This window comes from Drosophila takahashii, chromosome 3R (genome assembly GCF_030179915.1).
Source record: "Drosophila takahashii strain IR98-3 E-12201 chromosome 3R, DtakHiC1v2, whole genome shotgun sequence".
In the NCBI taxonomy this organism is placed as follows: domain Eukaryota; kingdom Metazoa; phylum Arthropoda; class Insecta; order Diptera; family Drosophilidae; genus Drosophila; species Drosophila takahashii.
In genome coordinates, this window is record NC_091681.1 from 39,666,834 (window position 1) to 39,688,111 (window position 21,278).

Here is a 21,278-nt window from a genome sequence, read left to right on the forward strand (position 1 = left end):
TTTTTAAATCTTTTAGTTGAAGAACAAACGCATAATTTTCAATTTTTTAAAATAAAAACTGAAGCAGTTTAATTCGTACAGATAAAACTCAGCCATCCACTTCGAAATGAGTACATTTCCTTGAACTTTATTTCGACATGCATCATAATTCGCCACCAAATCCAAAGTTAATCCAAATAAATATCAAGAACTGAGTATCATTTATGGTCTGGCATCAAAAGTTCAACCTTAAAAATGGAGATCCGACACACAAGTCAAGCTCGGTAGCCCCTGTGATACCATCTCAATCAAAGACGAATAAACATTTTTCTCAACTATTTTCAAGTGAGCTCTAAAAAAAATGTCTGACTTGTACAAATGAATGTCAAACGCTGCTGCAGCAGCAAATAAAATTAGCAATAAATTTAAATAAATAACTGCCTGGCGATATTAGATCATACGAAATCTCAGGGGAGCTATTTGCAACTCAAAAGCCAAAAGCACTCGAAACGAAACCGAAAATCTATCTGAATTGGAAATCACTCAAGAGAGTGCGCGTACTGAAGATGAAGACCAACTGAGATACCATACGATGCGATCCCATACGATCCGATACGATCCGGCCAACGCAAAAAGCACCCACACATCGGGTGGATGGATATTTGGGGAAAGAGAGAACTGGTTTCTCTTCAATGATATTGTGCTGTATTTTGTGTTGGCGTTGGCGAGCGCCAGTGGGTTTCTCGGTCGCTTTTGCTGGCCGTCGCTCAGAAAAACGAGACTTTGCCTTGCTTTGCCTTTTAATGCGGCATTTCATTCATTGATCGTTCCAATAGCGCGCCGCACGCTCAGCGCAGCGGACAAGTGAGCTGAAAAAGTCAGGCTTCTCGTACCGCGTATCTCGTATCCCACCGCCCACTTAAACCGCCGCTAAACCTGGCTAACGGAGTCAAAGCCAACTGAGGAGCAGTCAGCTGATTTGGCTGCCATCCCATTCCGATGCCGATTCCGATTCCATTCCAAGCACATTGACGATCCGATCCATCCGCGAGATATAATATCTTTTCAGTGCACAGCCGACAAGCGCAGCAGGCGGACGCAGCGCAGCATTTTCTCCGTGTATATTTTCGTACATGCCAACTCGGGACATTGGATACAGATACAGATACACAGCCGAGCGGTACGCGTACTCATAGATATTTTTAGCAACCGGCCTCACGCACACCGCCGCCTATATATTGGTCCCGCTGTCGCACCGACACACGCGGCTTGCACGTTTTCATCGGAAAATCTTCGAGGCTTTTCCTCAAGAATAAAAAACAAAACCAACGCGAAAAACAAACAAACCAACGTTCTTATCAATAATTAAATCGCCCCGCGAAACCCATTCAAAATCAAGTCAAACCAAAAAACAAGTTCTTGAGTTATTTTGAGGAAATAAAACTGAAAGCAAATCTCTTTTTTGTTGTGTTAATATGCCAAATATATGCATGAGCTAATAACTTTAATTCCGATAAAAATAAGGAAAAAACAAAAACCCAAAACAAAACAAAATTCAAGAAGAGATCGCATATCAAAATTAGTTGGGTGACTAATTAGCTGATGCGTTGTCGGAATTTCAATTTGCATACTTTGGCGCAACTTTAATGAACCAAAAATTAAAATAAAAACATCAACAAATCTTAATCAGAGTGCACAACTAAATTGAAAAGATCCCGTGCAACCCGGCCAGCCATATATTGTTGGATTTATGAAATCAAAAAGGTAAATATACCACCTCCATTTATCAGCCATGAATATATAGAGAATATGGGAGAATCTTCTCCCCGATCTCTGGTTGCCGTCCCAATAAAAATAGACAAAAAGGCGCATTCCTTTGGCCAATACGTTAGTGGGTGGCAAAATCGGGGGCAGGGCGGTCTTTTGAGAAACTTCTGAAACATTTATTTGTCCAAGGTGTTGAAAGGCCAGATGTGTGGTGGTGTTCTCGAGATGCTCAGGAGGGAAAACGGTGACGACAGTCGGTTGTCAACTGATTTTCAAAGGTTACCGAAGGGAAGCAGCAACTTGGCTTCGTTTGTTTGCGGCTAAAATGAAGGGGAGAACAGTTTAATTAATGTGTAAACAAAAGCTGTGAATACATTGTCAATGAATCGAGTCGGGTGTCCCGGGCACTCACTTTTATTTGAAAATGTGCTAATCAACGACATCATGTATTTATTTATTTTCATTTCTGGAGTTCACATTTGCTTATTTTATATCTTAATATGTATTCGTTAGAAAACTAAGCAAATTTTTGAAGAATTTGAATTTTTAAACCGAAAGTATACAGAAATATTATTTCTTAAAAATTTCCTTATCACTAGCTTCCAAAATCTTAGTTCAGAGTTCGTTTTAATTCATGATATAATATGAAAAAAAATGTTTGCATAAGCTGACAAGAATTATAAACTAAATGTTATGATTATTACAATCTTTTTCATAAACTTCAAGGGAAAATTCCAGAACTCCAGATATAATTACTTAATCAAGTCAGCATTTTATGCTTTAAGTTCTAATCCCACAGAGGAATAAATCTGAAATTATTATTAGATTTTGGACTCATATGTATACAGGTCTTCCGCATCTCTATATATACTTGCCTACCTCATTGTTTGCTGTCCCCCTGACCCAAATCGCAGTCAGTATATGTGGGAACACTCGATGGCAAGGCGACAATAACAAAAACCATAACAATAACAGGGAAAATGAATGAAGAAAAATAAAAATTAGCCAAAAGGCAAATGCCAGAGACCTGTCAAAAAATCAAGCAAATCAAAAGCCGATGGGTAATACAAAACCGCACAGAAAGCTATCAAAATATAACTCAAATGTAGGCACACACACATATCTACATATATATATTTATCCACACAGTGATAAAGGGAGACAGAGAATGTAAACACGGCCACATCACACATACGCAGTGTGTGCCAATTTTAATAAACAAACTCAACGTAAATGGAAAATCAAACAAAATCATTTGGCCAAAGCAAAGGCAACAAATCAACAGCATAGAAAGGAAAAGAGAGAAAAACGCAACATACAAAGGAAAACAGCAAAAAATTAAAAGATGGCAAAAAGAAAAAAACAAAAAAATAACAAATAAGAACTTGCCGCAGGCTGGCTAAAAATAATAGCTGCCAACGGTAGCACACACGAGACAAAAAAAAAGAAAAACAATAAAAAAAAGGCAGAGGGCGACGTGCAACGTGCAACTAGCAACTGCCAAAAGCACGAGACAACAACAGCAAGAATAACAAGCACAGCTAGCAAGGCAACAACACTGGCTATATATCCCACCATACAGTTAAAGCAACAAAGTCGAACGCAAATGAAAGATTTTGACGCTTTCCACACAAAAGCAAATTAAGAATCACAAATCGAAAAAGATAAAAAATAGACAGAGCGCTACGAAAATAAGACAACAAAAATAGTGAAAGAAAATTCAAGTTGCATACAATAAAAACTAATTTTAGAGCGATGGCTGAAACAACAGCAACAAGAACCGAATCAAACTCATGCCAGGCACAGAGACAATCTGAATCAGCCAGAGATTCTATAGCAGATCGAGTCAGAAGGTAGATCGCAAAGTTAAATAAGCTCTTCAAATAATTTTAACGGAAAAAAGAGGCAGAAAAATCTCTTGGGCAACCAAAGTAATAAAAAACCTTTGATCATTTAATTTTTCTGTATAAAGTTGAGGAAAAAATTAAGAAAGAGCAATGAAAACATATTTTTGATTAAAAAATAAACATTCAAAGAATTAAAAATACGTATAGAGGGTGTTACAAAATTTTAAATTATATTAAAGCCTTCAGATACAAAACACATTTAATTAAATTGCCTTATCAATATAAAAGAAATGGTAAAATGACGAAATACTATTTAAACAGGGTAAATAAAAAGTAAAATACCTAATTTAGATTTTTGGCCCATTTTATATATTTTTTAAAGAAAACTAAATACAAACTTTGTGATCTCTCCTCGTTCTATGAATGCCTCATGTGGTTCAGTTCAGTATTTTTTGTGCCCAAGCAGCAGACGCTTCATTTTCCATTTAACCGCACCCGACTGCCCGAATCCTTGAATTCTACAATGCCTCTGCCCCCCTTCCTTTACCGCCCCCCGTAAAACCCATGGGCGCGCAGACAAGCGTGCAGAAAAAGTTCTAAATTTAATGGCTACACCTAAAAATGCAGCGACTGCAACCGAACCAAAAGTGAAGGGCAGACTGGAGGGGGAGTCGCTCGCCGGTAGTTTCAAGTGCACTCCGGCTAGGCCTGGCTAACTTCCCCTTCCTATCCCCTTTCTCCCCACACCACTCTATGCATACGATTTTCCCAAAAAAAGAAAATATATCTGTGAAACGGACCGACCCACCCACACGCCCCTGCCCCGCCCCTCGACCCCTTCACGCCTCGTCGCACGCACGGCTCGCCTTTTGTCTACCTCGTTGTTGGTAAAAGAGAAAGGGAGGAGGGGAAAGGGTTGCACTGGAAAAAATAAATATAAAGAAAAGTAAATAAAAATAAATATAAAGTAAATATAAGAAAAGTCCGTAAACAATTCATTTGCAAAATATTTTGTTTTTGTTTAATTTACTGCATACTATCAGTAACAAAAAAATCCAACATTTTTATTAAATATATAATTCAAAAATGAACAACAGTTTTTTTATTGATTAAAATATGTAATGAATAATTTTACTTAAGTTGTATTTTAAATTGAAATTTAATTGCTGATATTACTATAAATATTATTTTCTTAAATTCATTTTATATTTATTTATGTATTTTATACATTTATTTTTGATAGTTTACATTAAAAATAATTTTCTTTTATTCAGAATTTGTTTTTCATTTCCCAATATTTTTTCCATGTGTAGGAATGAAATGAATGGTTTTTGTTCAAGAGGTGGAGGAACTGTTCCATGTTTGTTGTCTGTGCATTTCAATTGGGCGCTTTCTGCATTGTGCCGGCGTGTAATTGAAAACTTAAGCAGAAGCACCCCGTCCACTTTATCCACCGAAAAACGCGCAACAAATTTTCCAATCAACAGAGAACGAAAACAGTGCCTAAACACCCACGCCCCCGCCGCCGCTCATTTCCCGGCTTTCCCAAACTTCCTTCCTGCATATCCTGAATCCCTCCGGTTACGCCCACTGAAAATCAGCGGAGCCCGCTTGTTGCTGTTTGTTCAACAAACGTTTATTAGCCGCGAATACTTTTAATCGCATGCAATTTGTTGATTGTGGCCAGTCCGCTGCACTTTCCACGCTTTTCCACCCATCGAAAGCCCACTTTGAGCGCACGGAACTAGGTAATTTTCACGTCGTTTTGGGGAAAGGGAAGTGAGCAGGTGAACACAACGGTTGCCGCCCCTCTGCGAAGACGGTGCACAAATTTTTCTGTGTTGTGCGCTTAATTGCAGCTTGTTTGTTGCATGTCGCAAACTTTAACGATGCCCTTACAACTCAAGTGGGTACATTCCATATACTTAGGGCGGGATTTTCGAGGAATGTTTTCTCGCTCTGAAATATGCTCTTAAATAATACGGTTATAAATAGGCCTTAAGTATAGATTTTTCTATCTTTCGATAATAAGTCGTGTTCCAAAGGAATGTTTTTAAATAAACTATATAAATGAAACGTTGTAAAATGTAAAGTTTATTAGCTTCAGAACTTAAAAATCTAGCAGAAAGCGTTTCTAAAATTGTTAACAGGATTTAACTTAAAATATAAAAAATAAAAAATAAAAACCAAATATTAAAGAGAATAAAAGATTTAACTTAGAATTAAAGGAAATTTATATGAGTTTAAATAAATATAAATTTTCTTATAAATGGATAACAGATAGTGAAATTTCCCAAAACCACCTAAAACTATGTGAAAGGGCATGTAAACCATGGGCGCATTTTGCAACTGTAAAACTTCTGTCTGCAGGGTCTTTAAGCATTTCTTGGGATTGCGTGGTAAAAATTAATTATACCTCAAATCAGAGGCGAAACGCCGCAGAAAATGCCGGCACGAAGAGAAAAACCTGGCCACGTGTTGAAAGTTTTGCGTTTCTGGCAGATAGAAAGAAAGGTGATTTGAATGGATTTAGCTGGGACTTGCGAGTTGATCTCTAGGAATTCGTTCTCTCTTTTCTGCCAGACAAAACAAACATTAACGGTAATCGAAGAAGAAAAGTAAGCACTGACTTAAGGAGAAACACCTCACAACTCGTTTAGGCCAGGCCAAGAGCGAGCTCTGGGAATGGTCAGAGCTATGCAACAAGTGTCAAGCAGGCCAGGCCAATCCAAGCCGGATCGGGCAAGGTGGTCAGTGGCCAGAATCGTTGTCGTCCAAAGCCCAGGCCAATTTTGGACAATCTGCACTAAATTGTCCATTTAAGTGAGGCCGACTAAACTGACTAACTCGATGTGAGCTGCTCCCCTCAGATCAACTGACTGCAATCAATCTGCTAGCATTTACACCTCTGCATTCAGAATGGCAAACTGGTAAAACGGAAAAATTTATGAGGCCAAGGCACAATTGCAAGGGCGTTAGCATCGATGCAGAAACATTTCAATCTTTGTGTTTGGGAGGTGGAAATGAAATGACGCCGTTGCGTTGGCCTCATGTTACATTTTCATGTAACTTAATTCTTGCATTAAAATGCATTCATTAACTGTTGCTTTTGCCTTTGCTTTGCATTGTTTTGTTGCATTTCTAAACCGCCAAACAGCCACCGCAAAAAGTATCTGCCTTAATGGAGGGGGAGGTTGGGGAAAAATAGCAGCGAGTGAAAAGCGAGTGGAAAATATTTGGTATAGCTGACCTACCGCAAACAAAAGAAAATAATAAACATTTTATTTACCACCGCAAAGGCAAAACTTTCCCAATGCGAAAAATGGAGTAGAGTTGTTGCCCTTGGCAATGATGGGAGGGCAGTGTTTCCCTATCAGTTTTAAAGTCCCCAAAAACTTGGCATATCAAATTAAGTTTTTTTTTTTCTTTTTACTTAAAATGAAATTTCCCGAACACAATCTACTCTTCTTATTAATTTCGTGTGTGAGTAATAACAAAAACTAAACAACGAATTACAGCTGATGATTAGCGTTAAAATCTTTTCTTGGAACTTGATATGCGATAGGAATACCAAAAAGCAGCCAGTTTATATTTCGTTGCTTCATTTTGGATTTAAGTGCTGAACAGTAAACGTGATATTATTTTTTTAAAAATAATAGGATTAATAAAAGGAACCCACAGGTAAAAACAAATAAAATAATTTAGGGTCATACGATAATATAATCCATTTGAAAAAATCAATTTTATTTTTAACTAGAAAGTTGGATTTTAGCCACACCATTTTGCTAAATACCGCAACACCATTCCGAATTTAGCTTTTATTTGCCTGAATAAATACTCGTTTGTATATTTCAAAAAAGAATTTTAACGAGGTCTTAAATATTTTTATTAGGTTTCGTGTGAAAGGTTTTATTGTAGCTGATGGAATTTTTATTTATTTTCGAAGCTATAGCTGGAATAAATCGTTTTATCCATTTATACTGGAAGTTTCATACGTTTTATTTGAAGTTAAATTTATTTGTTTACAGGAAATACATTTTCGATAAAAAATTGCAGTAAATCTTGTATGATTAATCTAAAAAAAAACGTATTTTCTCCAAAGAAATGTAAACATCAGTCAGTTGACATTTGTTTACTTTTACATTACTCACTCTATGAGCAGCCCACAAAACTAATATGGACTTTTCGTCTGACCAGAATTTAACAACTTGACTAAACCATTTTTAGGATTTTCAAAAGCCAGCTCACTGGTGAAATGAGTCGCTTTTGAGTGAGAATATGACTCAGAACAGATCGCGAAGATACTAGGAATTTTCGTAGATTGCGCAATGCAATGAGCAATGAGAAATTTCATTTGGCAGACCAATTTGTTCTTGCCCCCGCATCTAAATTGTATTTATGAGGTTTTTTTCCTTTGGTTTGATGCGTTTCGATTCGTTCGGATTCGGTTTTTCGGCTTCAGTGGGTTTTATGACGGAAGCACTACTCAAGAATCGACTTCAGTTCATTGAAGCCAATTCGAGAGCCGTTTACGGAAGTTTTTGGCGGGGTGGGTCCAAAAATGAAAATATAAAAGACACACAGAAGAACCGTTTCGCTTGATTGCACAGACCCCATATGCTCCCCGAAGAAAATAGTACAAAATTGTTAATTGCCCCGGGGATGGGATGGGTTCGAAAATAAACAGCCTAGAAGACCCTCGACTAAAGTCTGCCTCTGCACTTCACTTTCAGATGAAGTCCAACACGTACGAGCTGCACAACTACGCCGATCTGAATGACATGGATGCCATGGCGGAGGAGCCCAAGGACTCCAGGAAGCGAAAGACCAGTGCTCGGGGTGAAAAGTACTCCCTGCGGCAGAAGCGACAGAAGAGGAGCGCCACTGATGAGGCAGAAAGCCTTCCCGACTTTCACTTGGAACTGGATCGCCTAGTGGAACCCGCTGGTAAATCCAGGAAAAGCACCACCACCAAATCCAAGACGAAAGCACCGCCTTTGAGCAAATACCGGCGGAAAACGGCCAATGCCAGGGAGCGCACCAGAATGAGGGAAATCAACACGGCCTTCGAGACCCTGAGGCACTGTGTTCCCCAGGCGATAACCGGCGAGGATGCGGCCAATACCAATGAGAAGCTCACGAAGATCACCACCCTGCGATTGGCCATGAAGTACATCACCATGCTGAGCGCTTCGATGAGGGATCCGAGCTATGAGAGTGAGTTCATAGGCGAGTGCCTGGAGGAGAGTGCCAATCGGGAGGACTTCACTGCCAGCGAGGAGGCCGAGGAGGTGGAGGTGGAGCTGCCCATTCCGGTGCCTGTCAAGAAGCCAGCCAAGAGCAAGGCCAGTGGTAAGAAGAACGCGACGGCCGGCAAAAGACAGAGCCAAAAGCAGGGGAAGATGGTGCCGCAGATACCTGCGCCTCCTCCAATTAGCTCAGGGGAATCCTGCTATGCCACCTCCTCCATAGGATCGCCCGCCTCCTCCGCCTATGCCTCCCTCTCCTCCTCCGCCTCATCGAATAGCCACAGCAGCAGCAGCAGTCCGGGATTGGAGGTGGACAGCCTGGTGGAGCTGCAGGAGATGAGCGCCCTGGACTCCCTGCTCCTCGATGCCTCCGATGGCGATTCCCTGTCCTGCTTGAGTCCCGGCTACGGAAGTCTCTTGACTGGCAGTGGGGAATCCCTGTTGCCAGGTTGCCGGGGGGATCTGCCCATGTCGGGCCTGGAGAAATCCGATGTGGAGCTCAGTCTGCGATTACTGGACCACCGATCCATGGACTCCTTCGACTTTGCCAGCGATCAGCAGCCCTCGTCCTGCATCGCAGCCTTCTCCTCCCTGGACAGTTTCTCCTACAATCTGCTGGACGGCGATCTAACGGACATGTTTCTCGCGTGACGCGTATTTATTAAATACTTAGCTACCCTACTCAACTACTCTCTTTTTAAGTTTAACCCTCGTCTTAAGTTAGAGTGCAAGTTTTAACCCGACTTTCACACACTTAGCCATTTACATTGCGATGCGCCCGAGCGGCGGAATTCATTGTGTCATAGAGAGCAGCTCGAAGGATACCCACATATGTCCACGTCCTGCGAAGCGAAAAGCTGCTCACCGCCACATCCACATGATAACTCAACACAACTAGTGATCTAAGCATTTCTTTGTGACGCATTTCTCGTTATCGTGTAAATAAAGCACCCAGTGTTGTTTCATGAATTATAAGCGAAATGTTTTGTGAAGGAAGGGGTTTGGAATGGTGGGTATATCATGGGTATTTTTAGAAATAAATAATGAAAATAAGATAACAAAAAATTGTTTGAGTTCACAAGTTAAGGTGTCTAAAAGCATGCAGTAAAATAAGAATAAATAAAACGTTGCATACTTTTAGACACCTTCATAGTTAATTCAAAATAATTGTCAATAAATATTCTTAAAATCTAGTAGTCTCTCAGAAACTAGTTTTTAAGGACTCTAAACGACCATAATAATATTCGTACACAATTTTATTAAATATTTATCACTGAAATAAGAGATCCCAACTTATACAATGGATAATAACGAGAATACCTACAATCCGGAGGAGGACTTTCCGGAGGTTTACAAGGTCTGCAAGCTGTTCAAACCGACCGACGACGACCTCGAGAAGATGCGGAACCTGATGGACCGCGAGATTCACATGGGACTGAGTCGCGATCACCACGATCGCTCGACGGTTCCTTGCCACATGAGCTACGTGCAGGATTTGCCGTCGGGCAGGGAGCGCGGTCAGTTTCTGGCCCTCGAGATGATGCCCACGAACTGCAGGATAATGCTGGTGAAGTTCAGCAGCGAAAAGGACATCTACACGAGCTCCAAGTGCGTGATAATGCCGCACACAGTGGCGGCGGGCAGGGGCACCGAGGTCTTCAGCTTCCTGGCCACGAGTATTGCGAATTTCGTGAAGGAGAAGAAGGTGGAGAAGGATAACCTACCACTGGGCATAGCCTTTGCCTTCACGCTCAACAAACTGGCCTTGGATGTGGGCATCCTGGTTTCGTGGACCAAAGAGTTCGGGGCCCAGGGCGTCATTGGCAAGGATGTGGTTCAATTGCTGCGCGATGCTCTGGCCAAGTTCCCCGAAATATCCGTGGAAGTCATGGGGATTATCAATGTGGGAGCTGGTTCGCTTCTGGCCCTTTGTTGGGCCCAACCGGATACCCGAATTGGCCTGATAATGGGCAGCATTGCCAATTCCTGCTACGTGGAGCGGGTGGAAAAGTGCGAAATGTACAATGGTGAGGCGGATCGGCGCATAATGATCATCAATTCGGATTGGGCGCATTTCGGGGACAATGGACAACTGGATTTCGTGCGCAACGAATTCGATCGCCAGCTGGACAGCGAGTCTATAAATCCGGGATCCAGGACCTACGAAAAGTTCAGCGGAGATCTCTGCATGGGGGAACTGGTTCGCATCATAATAGTTCGCCTGATGAGATCGGGAGCCATTTTCGCTGATGACCGTCGAGATTATATAGGGATTCAGTGGAAATTGGATATGGTTTCCCTGATCGAAATAGTCTCGGATCCCCCAGGAGTCTATACGAAGGCCCAGGAGGTGATGGACAAGTTCCGGATTCGTCACTGCAAGGAGCGGGATCTGGCCGCCCTGAAATATATCTGCGATGCGGTCACCAATCGAGCTGCTATGTTCGTGGCCAGCGGAGTGTCGTGTCTCATAAATCGCATGCGCCTGCCGAAAATCTCCATTGCCGTCGATGGAGGGATCTATCGCCTGCATCCGACCTTTGCCACGGTTCTGAATAAGTACACTCACATGCTGACGGATCCCAGGAACAAATTCGAGTTCGTCATCACCCAGGACAGTTGCGGCGTGGGAGCGGCCATCATGGCTGGAATGGCTCATGCCAGCAAGTACAAAACGGACGCCAAACTGTTCCTTATGGATTACTAGAAATAAATAGATCAATTTTGTATTTTTTACCATACCTAATTTTTTGATTTATCCTGTTGTCTGATAGATAAAGTTATTTTTATTGGTACTAAAAAATAGGAAGATCAAATGATCTCAATTAGAGAATTCGTACTTTTTTTCTTTGAGAAGAAACGCTCTTGAAATAAAGACAAAAGTGCTCTCAAGGATGTGATTTACTTTGTATTTTATTATATTTATATTTTATTAAATTTATGAAAAATGTAGCTTTAATAACTTTATTTAATGAGTATTTTTTGTGATGGAAATATTTGTCAATTAGAATTTTTATGCTATATTTATTCTATATAATTTATTTTTTAACCGGAATTTGTAAACAAATAGTTGGCCTTACATTTTAACTTTTTCCATACTCGGCTCTGTTTTCTAAATTGCAGTCTAAATTATTTTTCAAAATTTTTCATTCGGAAGGGGGCTTTTTCTGGCAGCCGGGGAAGGAAAATGCCGAGCCTTGTTAACACAGAAGTGGAGATGGCGGTCAAGGGCTTCCTGATCGACCAGGAGAAGATGGCCGAGGTGGTGGAGCGGATGACCAAGGAGCTGAAGATGGGCCTAGCCAAGGACACGCATCCGCGGGCGGTGATCAAGTGCTTCGTTACCTACGTGCAGGATCTGCCCACTGGGAAGGAGCGGGGAAAGTATTTGGCCCTGGATCTGGGTGGCTCCAATTTCCGGGTGCTCCTGGTGAACCTCGTAAACCAGGCGGATATACAAATCACTTCGAAGAGCTATAATTTCCCCAAGACCCTCATGACGGGGACGGGCAAGGCACTGTTTGACTTTCTGGCCGAGAGTCTGGCGGAATTTTGCAAGGAATTCGGCGTGGAGAACGACAATCTGCCACTGGGCTTCACCTTCTCGTTTCCCCTCCAGCAGCAAGGTCTTTCCAAGGGCATCCTGGTGGCCTGGACCAAGGGATTCAACTGCGAAGGCGTGGTGGGCAAGAATGTTGTGAGTTAAGGGGGCTTTACATAAAATCTATATTGTGATATCATATCGATAATCAAATTTCGATAAACTGGTACATTGTTCTTGATACTTTATCGATTTTATCGATATATTTTCGTAGGTACAACTCCTCCATATAAAAATCTATATTGTAATATTATATCGATAATCAGAATATTCATAGCCATGTTTAAACAAATTCACATTCTATTATTTTAATATATCGATAAATTGGTACATTATTCCTGATACTTTATCGATGTATATTCGCAGGTGCAACTCCTCCAAGAGGCCATCGAGCGAAGGGGCGATATAAAAATTAACCCGGTGGCCGTGCTGAACGACACCGTGGGCACGCTAATGTCCTGCGCCTTCGTGCATCCCAATTGCCGCATTGGGTTGATTGTGGGCACCGGCAGCAATGCCTGCTACGTTGAGAAGACAGTCAATGCCGAGTGCTTCGAGGGATATCAGACCAGTCCCAAGCCGTCGATGATCATCAACTGCGAGTGGGGCGCCTTCGGGGATAACGGGGTCCTGGAGTTCGTGCGAACCTCCTACGACAAGGCGATCGACAAGGTAACGCCCAATCCCGGCAGGCAGACCTTCGAGAAGTTCATCTCGGGCATGTACATGGGTGAACTGGTGCGCCTGGTGGTCGTGGAGATGATTGCCAAGGGCGTGATGTTCGTGGGAGACAGTTCCCAAAAGATTTCGCAGCGGTGGAGCTTCAAGAGCTCGTATATCTCGGATATCGAAAGCGATGCACCTGGGGAATATCGATCCTGCAACAAGGTCCTCAACGAACTGGGCATGATCGGCAACCAGGAATCGGACAAGGAGGCTCTGCGCTTCATCTGCGAGGCGGTCTCCTCGAGATCCGCAAAGATGTGTGCCTGCGGTCTGGTCACGATTATCAACAAGATGAACATCAACGAGGTGGTCATCGGAATCGACGGTAGTGTGTATCGCTTCCATCCCAAGTACCACGATATGCTGCAGTTCCACATGCGGAAGCTCCTCAAGCCGGGCGTCAAGTTCGAACTGGTGGTCTCGGAGGACGGATCCGGCAGAGGAGCAGCTTTAGTGGCCGCCACCGCTGTGCAGAGCAAGAACAAAATGTAAAATATAAAATTAAATTCAGCATATTTTAATAACTAATGAACTTTTTTTAATTTATAATACAATGACAAATCAAGGCGAAAATTCTGAATGATAAAAAGTTTTAAAAGTAAATAAATAATGGAAAACTTATTAAAAAACAAAAAAAAACATATTGAAATTATATAAAAAAGTTGTTATGCATTAAAGAAATTTTGCTTAAGAATGTTTATTCTTTTTGAAATTTAAATATCCCGCCCTTTCCGTTAACAGTCTGGCATCTCTCACTAAAAATACCAGATAAAGTAGCATGGTCACTAGGGCGGTCCACATTTGTATGGAAATTTTTAAGGTCCTGCTCTCACCCCCTTATACGGTGCGCATTGTGGTATTCAAGGTATACCAAAAGACAATTTTTAAAAAAATCGTGTTTTAGGGTCTGCGAATTGGTTTCAAAGTTTATCACCCATACGCACTGTTGCCTTTGATCAAAAAGTTTTTCTGATCAAGGTGGCATAGATATCAACAATTCAGTTGATGTTTTGCTCTCCTTTTTTTTACCAATTATTCCAACGAAATTCATAATTTGACAAGACAAGAAATGGGAGATCGATTTTTTTCGACCAAATTCGAACTGTTATACATGTCGTATGAGTAATTTTAAAGCAAACTTTGAAGACGTTTCGCAAGGTCTAAATCTCGAAAAAAAATTGTTTTGTTTTCACATACATTTTTTGAATACTTTAATATACCATGTTAAGGGGTGAGAAAAGAATTTCATTTTTTGGACCGCCCTAATGGTCACACTAAAAGTGACGCAGCGAAATGGTTCGTGTCTCGACTAAGCGGAGACACAAAACATCGCGAAATACGGTCGCACTGAAAGTGACGCTGTGGTTGGTTTGTGTCTCGGCTAACCCTGCGTCTCTTTTAGTGAGACCATGCTGTAACATCAGTGCTGCCAGACTGTTTACTGAATTCAGTGATTGCCACATCTGGTAGCACCGCCCGATTTGCAAACATTTATCTTTCAACCAATTTAGGGGAATTTAAGGCAATTAGAGGATTCCTGCGCACTTTTCCAGGCCAACTGAGGTTACTTCGAGCCTAGACAAACAGGTAGGTCACGCAGCAGGCCTTGCCTTACAGAACAAACCCCAGGAAACACCCACATTTGGGGCTGCTGGAAAAGGCAAGGCCAGCTGTCCATTTGGGATTGGGACACTCTGTGCTCCAAAATCTCGCGATGATTGCCCTAAACCAAATGCACCGAGTGCTGCAGAGCGAGGCCATTAATACGCTGATCCGCCTTTTCAGCGACAAAATGTCCCAAGGCGGTGGCGCTACTCCGGCGGGCGTGAATCCCACGGCGCTCCAGGCAAGCGGAGGGGGCGTGGTCTTCAGCAAGGTCTTCATCCAGCGGGATTACAGCGAAGGAACCTCGGTGAAGTTCCACACGCGACTGCCCACCGAACTGGAGGGCATGGTGAGTGTATCTATCTGATATATAAGATATAATGATATATTCCTGATCTTATTCAGATTGAACGTCACGTCTTTGAGGCCACCATCAACAGGCTAAACGAATTCTACGCGGAGGCGGAGGAGGGCTCCTGCGGCACCTACTGCGAGGGATGCATCGGCTGCATCACCGCCTACTTGATCTACATGTGCTCCGAAACGCACTACGAAAAGGTGCGTCATTCTGGCGGAGATTACCAGGATCAGGGGTGGAAATCATAGCACTAGAAGCACTAAAAGCTGAGATATATATTATAGGTTGCCTAGTTTTACAGTCTAGTTGGCAAATTTAGGTCACTGCTTATAAAGATTCCTTTTCTTTCTGCTTTTATTGTACTTTTTTAAAGGCTTTTATTAAAGTAAATGTCAGTTTTATAAAGGTTTCTTAAGCTAAAAAGAAATAATATCACTTTCTAAAGCAACTACGCTAAGTACAGATACCTAGTTTCACAGTTTAGGTTTTCATATTAGAACCATATAGCTACGCTATGTAGCTACCTTTTTGTGATTATAGGAGGCCCGATTTAACAGGCTAGTTAGCAAGTTTAGGTCACTGCTTGTAAGGATTCCCTTTCCTTCTGCTTTTTTTGTACTTTTTGATGACCCATTTTAAAATAAATGTCAGTTTTATAAAGGTTCCTTAAGTTAATAAGAAATAATATCACTTTCTAAGGGAAATATGCCAACTATAATACTGTGCCTCTTTTAAAAATCTAAGGGAAATATGCCAACTATAATACTGTGCCTCTTTTAAAAATCTAGTTTCATAAATTAGGTTTTCTTATAACTCTGTAATATCCAGTGCTATTGATTTCACCACCACCTGTTTACAACTACCACCGCTATAGTAATGTTCTTCCACCCCAAAACAGACCCTTCGCAAGATATCCAAATTTGTGGCTTCCCAAAACGAACGCATTTACAACGCCAAGGGCCTGCAGCTGATCGATCCGACTTATCGGGGACTCCGCGTCATAGAGATTACAATATTCGATCGTCCGGGGCGGACGTGACTTCCGCTTTCCCATTCGGCCAACGAGTTTTTCATGTGAGATCAGCCAGAAGGAGGAGAGTCCGTTTCAGCAATTATCAAGCAAAAGTCAGCGCCATTGTGTGTGTTTCCAAAAAATATATAAAAATCAATACAAAGCTGTGTGGGATCAGCTAAAGCTTTATAACCTATAACCATATGTGTGAGTAGCTCGGTTATCTATTAATTCGAATAACTAAATAATATCCCTATCCCCACAGCTTGGCAGAGCAGCGACTTAGTCACGGGTGTGCTGGGAGACAGCCTCCGCTGCAGCCACATACGACATGCTAGATTAGCCGTTAATGATTAGCCAAGGCAGTGTGCGGCCAGTTAGTTAGTATTTATGCATTAGCAGGCATAGCAAGTAAGTGAAAAGCTACCGAAACTGCATTTTGAGCCGAAGCAAGCATCAACATATACACACATTCGCATATGTTACCATTGTTCTACTTATCAGACCGAAAGGCCAGCGAGAATTGATTGTTTTGTAATCTAAAAAAAGGAAAAGAAATAGAAATTGTATACATATTGTTTGTAGTGGTTACTAACGATTCGATTGTCTAGAGTTTTAGGTTTTAATGGCATTAACATACACATAAACACATAGTTCAAGCTTAATCAGACAAAGCATACGCATAACGTTTTCTATACAAAACTCTTACCGATTTCAACCAGCGCCAAATGAACTTACACATAAACAAAGTGGAGAATTGTTCGATTTTTAATATAAATCCGCAACATTGATTAACATAGTTATGTATCTTATAAGGAAAAATATATATTGCCGTCATTTAAAAGCGCCTACAACTGTTTTCCTGCGGTGGGTAAACATCAAATGAGAAGCAAACACCCAAAAAAACAATGTGTACTTTGCAAATTTTGTTTTGCAATTTTTCATTGTATTCCATTGTTTACTTTTCACCTCTGGCTGTTTTTAATTGTCTGGCTTAGGGGATTCTCGGATATATAAAGGCCTCCGAAGGTCTGGGGAATACAGTCACTATTGTCTGAAAGCAGAACAATGAAGCTAGCAACCTATCTCTTGGCTCTCGTCCTGTTCGCCGGATTCTTCCTGCTCCAGCCTTCCTCGGCCCAGACGAACTCCACCGATACGACCAATAGCACGACTACGGCAGCCACCACGACCACGACCACCACTGCCGAGCCCACAACTGTTCACAGGAAGCGTGTCACGATCTCGAACCTTAACTACTCTAACGTTCGCAGGATTCACGTGAATAAAAAATCTGGACTTTTGAAAAAGAAATCTGGAAGTCTGAAAAAGAAAACTGGATAAATTCAACGCAGGTTTATGAAACTTTTGGCAATGAAAAATAAATATATGTAAATATATCTAAAACAAGAAAGGAAGCTATCTTCGGCCAGCCGAAGCTTATATACCCTTGTAGATAAAAGGATACTCACTCGGTGCAGTTCCAGGGATTCCAGATTCAGCGTTTCGATTTATTTCAATTTTGTTTTTAAGTAGTCAAGAATCAAAACGCCTACTTCCTACAAAGTTACAATGAATTTTCTTATATTTGTTTGGGAGCCTTAAGATATAGTGGTCCGATCCGGCTGGCTCCGACATATGTACTACCTGCAATAGAAAGAAGACCTTCGGGAAAGTTTCATCGCGATAGCTTTAAAACTGAGAGACTAGTTCGCATAGAAACGGACAGACGGACAGACGGACATGGCTAGATAGACTCGGCTATTGGTGCCGATCAAGAATATATATACTTTATGTGGTCGGAAACGTCTCCTTCACTGCGTTGCAAACATCTGACTGAAATTATAATACCCTCTACAAGGGTATAAAAAACTATTGATTGTTTTAAGAAGGTTATGGAACGTATAGAACTCGTCTAGTTTAGGAAACAATTTAGCTTTCTTTAGATCTAGTTTTGTTAGCTTCAGTTAAACCGGCATTTTTTCAGTTCAAGACCAAGGTTTTCTGTTCATTTCGACTGACTTTTAATGAAGGTGAATTATACACTTGAATTTCATTTTAAGCTAGTTATTATGAGTTATTCCATTCAAGTTCAAAATAAGTTTTTATTCCAAACGAGGCAACAAAAATAATCTACTCAGCGAACACTTATGGCTTTTATTGGTTCGCTGTAAACAGGCTTCCGACTAAAATATTTAAATATTTAAAAGTTCTTAAGGGTTATTGTATCATATTTATCCAGAGACGTTATATTTTCGCAACACGCCTAATAATATACCACATTTCTAAGATTTGCTATTTGTATATTTCTCTATATATTTTTAAAGCAACAAAATTCATACGGTCTTTGCTCTCTATTAGACTACACCAGCTCAACTCTGCGGATTTTCATATTCCTTCGACGCACCAAAAAAACAAAAGATATAAGATTAAATAATAGGTTCTTGTCCAGGTTCCGTGGTTCCAATAGTGCGGGCCTTCCGATTCCGTCAACGTATTCGGATCTAATCCCATCTTTACTTGCCCGCATCGTTCATGTTCTTGGGCAGACTGAGCAGCGAGTTGATGAGCTCCGAGTTGCGTTTCCGGATGGGAATGGATGGGCCCAAGGAGTTCTCCAGGATCAGGGGATAGCGGCATAGAGTGGCCACCTGGCCGGGACTAAACTGGCCCACATTGTTGAACCAGTCGAGCAGATCCCGGTTGTACTCCTTGCGCACATAGCGCTCCTCATCCGGCAGGGCCATGGCTCCGGAGGATCCCCAGCGGGCGGAAAGGGCCAGGAGCACGAGGACGACGATGTAGGTGAGGCGAGCCATTTGCCTGAGGAGCTGGAGCTGCGAGGAAGAACACTGGATCACGGGACACCTGCAGCAGGAGACTTGCGAATGAACATTGGCTGGAATATCCTCGACTTATATAGGAACTCGGGACTAGATAAGCACCAGCGGGAGACCGCACAACCACGCAACCCGAAAGCGTCAGTATCGGTGTCAATTGCAGGACCAATACATGTCATCCGCAGTCCTCGATGATGGTCCTTCGAGCCAGGCAAATACGGAGTCAAGTTGGATCCACGCAAATATTTGATTATGCAGTGTTTTATGTGCCAACATGCAGCCACGCAGGAACCAAATCCCATTCCGGGTCCAGGAGATATTTGTTCGGGAAGGGAGCTTATTGGCGACACTACGGGGCACTCAGAAAAAATTAGATAATAATAATAAATAACAAAAACTAATAATTAAATAAACAATGTTTTGCAAAATTAAATAAAAAAATGGTTGTTTTTGTACAATTTATAAAATTGCAACAGATTTACTAAATTTATTATTATTTTTAATAATAAATAATAATAAATGTACTACTTATTTTTATAACAATTAAAAAAAACGGTAAATGTATCTTTTAAAAAATTAAAAATAACTAAATAACTTATATATAAATTCAATACAATATTTCACGAGCAAACGAAGTCCACTAATTTGCCACTCAATCAGAAAGTAACGTTTTTTTCTCTCAGTGTAATGTATGATTAATTTTAGAACGAGGGTCGTAAAAATAAAAGCTTGTGTTTAATATCTAATTTAATAGCTAACGGCGGATGTTGGGCCATTCGGCGAAATTCCAGCTTGTTCCTTTGTTTAATCACCAAACTGTGTAAATATGGCCAAAAAAATTTTGCGCAGACGTAATTGGCGAGAACATAATGCATATATTTGCCAAGCAAATCCAGCAATTGTCTTGGCCAGATATAAAACTCCCAGCGGGTGAAATTGGAATCAACAGAGCAACAGCAACACACAGCATCACAAGATGAAGGCAGGACGATTGGCACTGGGCTTCCTGGCGATAAGCCTTTGCATTTGGCTAACCAACGGGGCCTCGTCGACCACCAGCACGGAGTCATCGACGAGCACGACCACAACCACCGCGTCCAGTGACACCACTTCGACGACGACGGCCTCCACCACAACCACCACCACCACGTCCTCTTCGACCTCGAAGAAACATCGCAAGAGATTCACGATCTCGAACCTCAAGTACTCGATAAAGCGCAAGATCAAGGTCAACAGGAATAGCACCTCCAGTTCCAAGAGCAAGAGCAAAAAGAGGAGCAAATCCTCCAGACGCGCCAATGTCCGCCGAATCAATAGGTTGCTCAGACGCCGCAATCAGGGATAAATTTCTATTCCAAATCCTATTAATGAAAGCAATAAAATACATTTTTTGATAAAAATATAAGCCTAAATTTAAATTTTTTAAATAATTTAAAGGGTAAGTTGCTGGCAAAAAAATACGGCTTTTCTAAACATGATACCTTAAAGCCAAACAAACCTTCAAAAATTAAAAAAAATTTTAGGGTTGCTGTTTTAAAGAAATAAATCTTAATTTTATATTTAAAGTTATCTTAGCTAATATTTCATACCCATAAAAATGAGAAATAAAAATTACATTACGTTTAATAAAATATAAGTAGTTGGTACTATGATAATGTCCCTAATTCTAGAGATTTTGAAGGTTTCTTAGTAAATGACTACATTTAACATAATAAGTAATTGTTTGATATTTAGCCCTAAGCTTAGACCATTATTTTTTAAAATTCCTTTGTCTAAATCAACAGGTGGCCCCCGTCTAGCATGGCTTTGCGCAGTCAGACCACAACCACATCATATCATCCTTGATTTAGCCCTGTTCAATGACTTCACGTGCGGCGAAAACATTGACCCAAGTTTTTGCCCACATAAACGTAAACATCGGCTATATCTTGGCGGGGTGGTTGCTTTTACGATGACTATAACTTTCCTTGCAGCTACATTACCACGATTTTGATGGCCAAGGCTCGGCGTCGTTCACTCCCGCGATTTGTTTGCACTGCATTTGTGACCGCCGACCAGACCCAAAATCCGGTGGGTGTTCCACATCGGACTCTTCGTTTATCGTCCACCGACCGTCCACGTCCTCCGTTGGCTGTCTTAAAAGTCAGCTGAAGCATTTAACGGTCGTGTGATTTCTAGGTACACATAAGTATAACACGCATGGGTTCGATTTCGTTTGGGATGTCATTACCAGGAGCGTTTCAGTTGGAAGAAATAGAGAAATATCAGAAATATTTCTGGAAGAATTCCTGAAA

General features: G+C 41.2%; 7 protein-coding genes across 8 annotated transcripts; 6 read left to right on the forward strand and 1 right to left on the reverse strand.

Moving 5' to 3' along the window:
• Positions 1 to 792: 792 nt before the first annotated feature.
• On the forward strand, positions 793 to 9,817 carry tx (Helix-loop-helix protein delilah taxi). Its single transcript, XM_017152289.3, has 2 exons — positions 793 to 1,743; positions 8,327 to 9,817. The coding sequence occupies exon 2, from the start codon at positions 8,327 to 8,329 to the stop codon at positions 9,491 to 9,493; it is 1,167 nt and encodes a 388-aa protein (XP_017007778.3). The 5' UTR covers positions 793 to 1,743; the 3' UTR covers positions 9,494 to 9,817.
• A 230-nt stretch (positions 9,818 to 10,047) lies between these two features.
• Positions 10,048 to 11,583, forward strand: Hex-t1 (Hexokinase testis 1). Its single transcript, XM_017152198.3, has one exon. It carries the CDS (start codon positions 10,143 to 10,145, stop codon positions 11,547 to 11,549), a length of 1,407 nt encoding a protein of 468 aa, XP_017007687.3. The 5' UTR covers positions 10,048 to 10,142; the 3' UTR covers positions 11,550 to 11,583.
• Positions 11,584 to 11,945: 362 nt separating this feature from the next.
• Hex-t2 (Hexokinase testis 2) lies at positions 11,946 to 13,700 on the forward strand. Its single transcript, XM_017152195.3, has 2 exons — positions 11,946 to 12,539; positions 12,810 to 13,700. The coding sequence occupies exons 1-2, from the start codon at positions 12,030 to 12,032 to the stop codon at positions 13,659 to 13,661; spliced, it is 1,362 nt and encodes a 453-aa protein (XP_017007684.3). The 5' UTR covers positions 11,946 to 12,029; the 3' UTR covers positions 13,662 to 13,700.
• A 902-nt stretch (positions 13,701 to 14,602) lies between these two features.
• LOC108064676 (golgin subfamily A member 7) lies at positions 14,603 to 16,989 on the forward strand. Of its 2 annotated transcripts, XM_070217345.1 has the most exons (5): positions 14,603 to 14,756; positions 14,955 to 15,123; positions 15,180 to 15,332; positions 16,031 to 16,351; positions 16,410 to 16,989. In XM_070217345.1, the coding sequence occupies exons 2-4, from the start codon at positions 14,962 to 14,964 to the stop codon at positions 16,169 to 16,171; spliced, it is 456 nt and encodes a 151-aa protein (XP_070073446.1). In that variant the 5' UTR covers positions 14,603 to 14,756; positions 14,955 to 14,961; the 3' UTR covers positions 16,172 to 16,351; positions 16,410 to 16,989. The 2 variants fall into 2 exon arrangements, with proteins under 2 accessions (XP_070073446.1, XP_017007787.2); XM_017152298.3 differs by lacking the exon at positions 14,603 to 14,756 and having other exon boundaries at positions 14,806 to 15,123.
• LOC108064678 (uncharacterized) lies at positions 16,427 to 17,506 on the forward strand. Its single transcript, XM_017152300.3, has 2 exons — positions 16,427 to 16,555; positions 17,143 to 17,506. The coding sequence occupies exon 2, from the start codon at positions 17,213 to 17,215 to the stop codon at positions 17,486 to 17,488; it is 276 nt and encodes a 91-aa protein (XP_017007789.2). The 5' UTR covers positions 16,427 to 16,555; positions 17,143 to 17,212; the 3' UTR covers positions 17,489 to 17,506.
• Positions 17,507 to 18,628: 1,122 nt separating this feature from the next.
• Pdf (Pigment-dispersing factor) lies at positions 18,629 to 18,963 on the reverse strand. The gene has a single exon (XM_017152299.3). The coding sequence runs from the start codon at positions 18,961 to 18,963 to the stop codon at positions 18,661 to 18,663; it is 303 nt and encodes a 100-aa protein (XP_017007788.1). The 3' UTR covers positions 18,629 to 18,660.
• Positions 18,964 to 19,890: 927 nt separating this feature from the next.
• LOC108064623 (protein new-glue 2) lies at positions 19,891 to 20,329 on the forward strand. Its single transcript, XM_017152206.3, has one exon. The coding sequence runs from the start codon at positions 19,961 to 19,963 to the stop codon at positions 20,327 to 20,329; it is 369 nt and encodes a 122-aa protein (XP_017007695.2). The 5' UTR covers positions 19,891 to 19,960.
• Positions 20,330 to 21,278: the final 949 nt, after the last annotated feature.

What these genes read in the sequence shown, in the direction of transcription:
- tx (XM_017152289.3), top strand. Translation starts at nt 8,327, where the DNA reads ATGAAGTCCAACACGTACGAGCTGCACAACTACGCCGATCTGAATGAC.
- Hex-t1 (XM_017152198.3), top strand. Translation starts at nt 10,143, where the DNA reads ATGGATAATAACGAGAATACCTACAATCCGGAGGAGGACTTTCCGGAG.
- Hex-t2 (XM_017152195.3), top strand. Translation starts at nt 12,030, where the DNA reads ATGCCGAGCCTTGTTAACACAGAAGTGGAGATGGCGGTCAAGGGCTTC. An exon ending in GCGTGGTGGGCAAGAATGTT is followed by an intron (nt 12,540 to 12,809) that starts GTGAGTTAAGGG and finishes GTATATTCGCAG; the next exon opens with GTGCAACTCCTCCAAGAGGC.
- LOC108064676 (XM_017152298.3), top strand. Translation starts at nt 14,884, where the DNA reads ATGATTGCCCTAAACCAAATGCACCGAGTGCTGCAGAGCGAGGCCATT. An exon ending in CCACCGAACTGGAGGGCATG is followed by an intron (nt 15,124 to 15,179) that starts GTGAGTGTATCT and finishes GATCTTATTCAG; the next exon opens with ATTGAACGTCACGTCTTTGA. An exon ending in CCGAAACGCACTACGAAAAG is followed by an intron (nt 15,333 to 16,030) that starts GTGCGTCATTCT and finishes ACCCCAAAACAG; the next exon opens with ACCCTTCGCAAGATATCCAA.
- LOC108064678 (XM_017152300.3), top strand. Translation starts at nt 17,213, where the DNA reads ATGAAGCTAGCAACCTATCTCTTGGCTCTCGTCCTGTTCGCCGGATTC.
- Pdf (XM_017152299.3), bottom strand. Translation starts at nt 18,963, where the DNA reads ATGGCTCGCCTCACCTACATCGTCGTCCTCGTGCTCCTGGCCCTTTCC.
- LOC108064623 (XM_017152206.3), top strand. Translation starts at nt 19,961, where the DNA reads ATGAAGGCAGGACGATTGGCACTGGGCTTCCTGGCGATAAGCCTTTGC.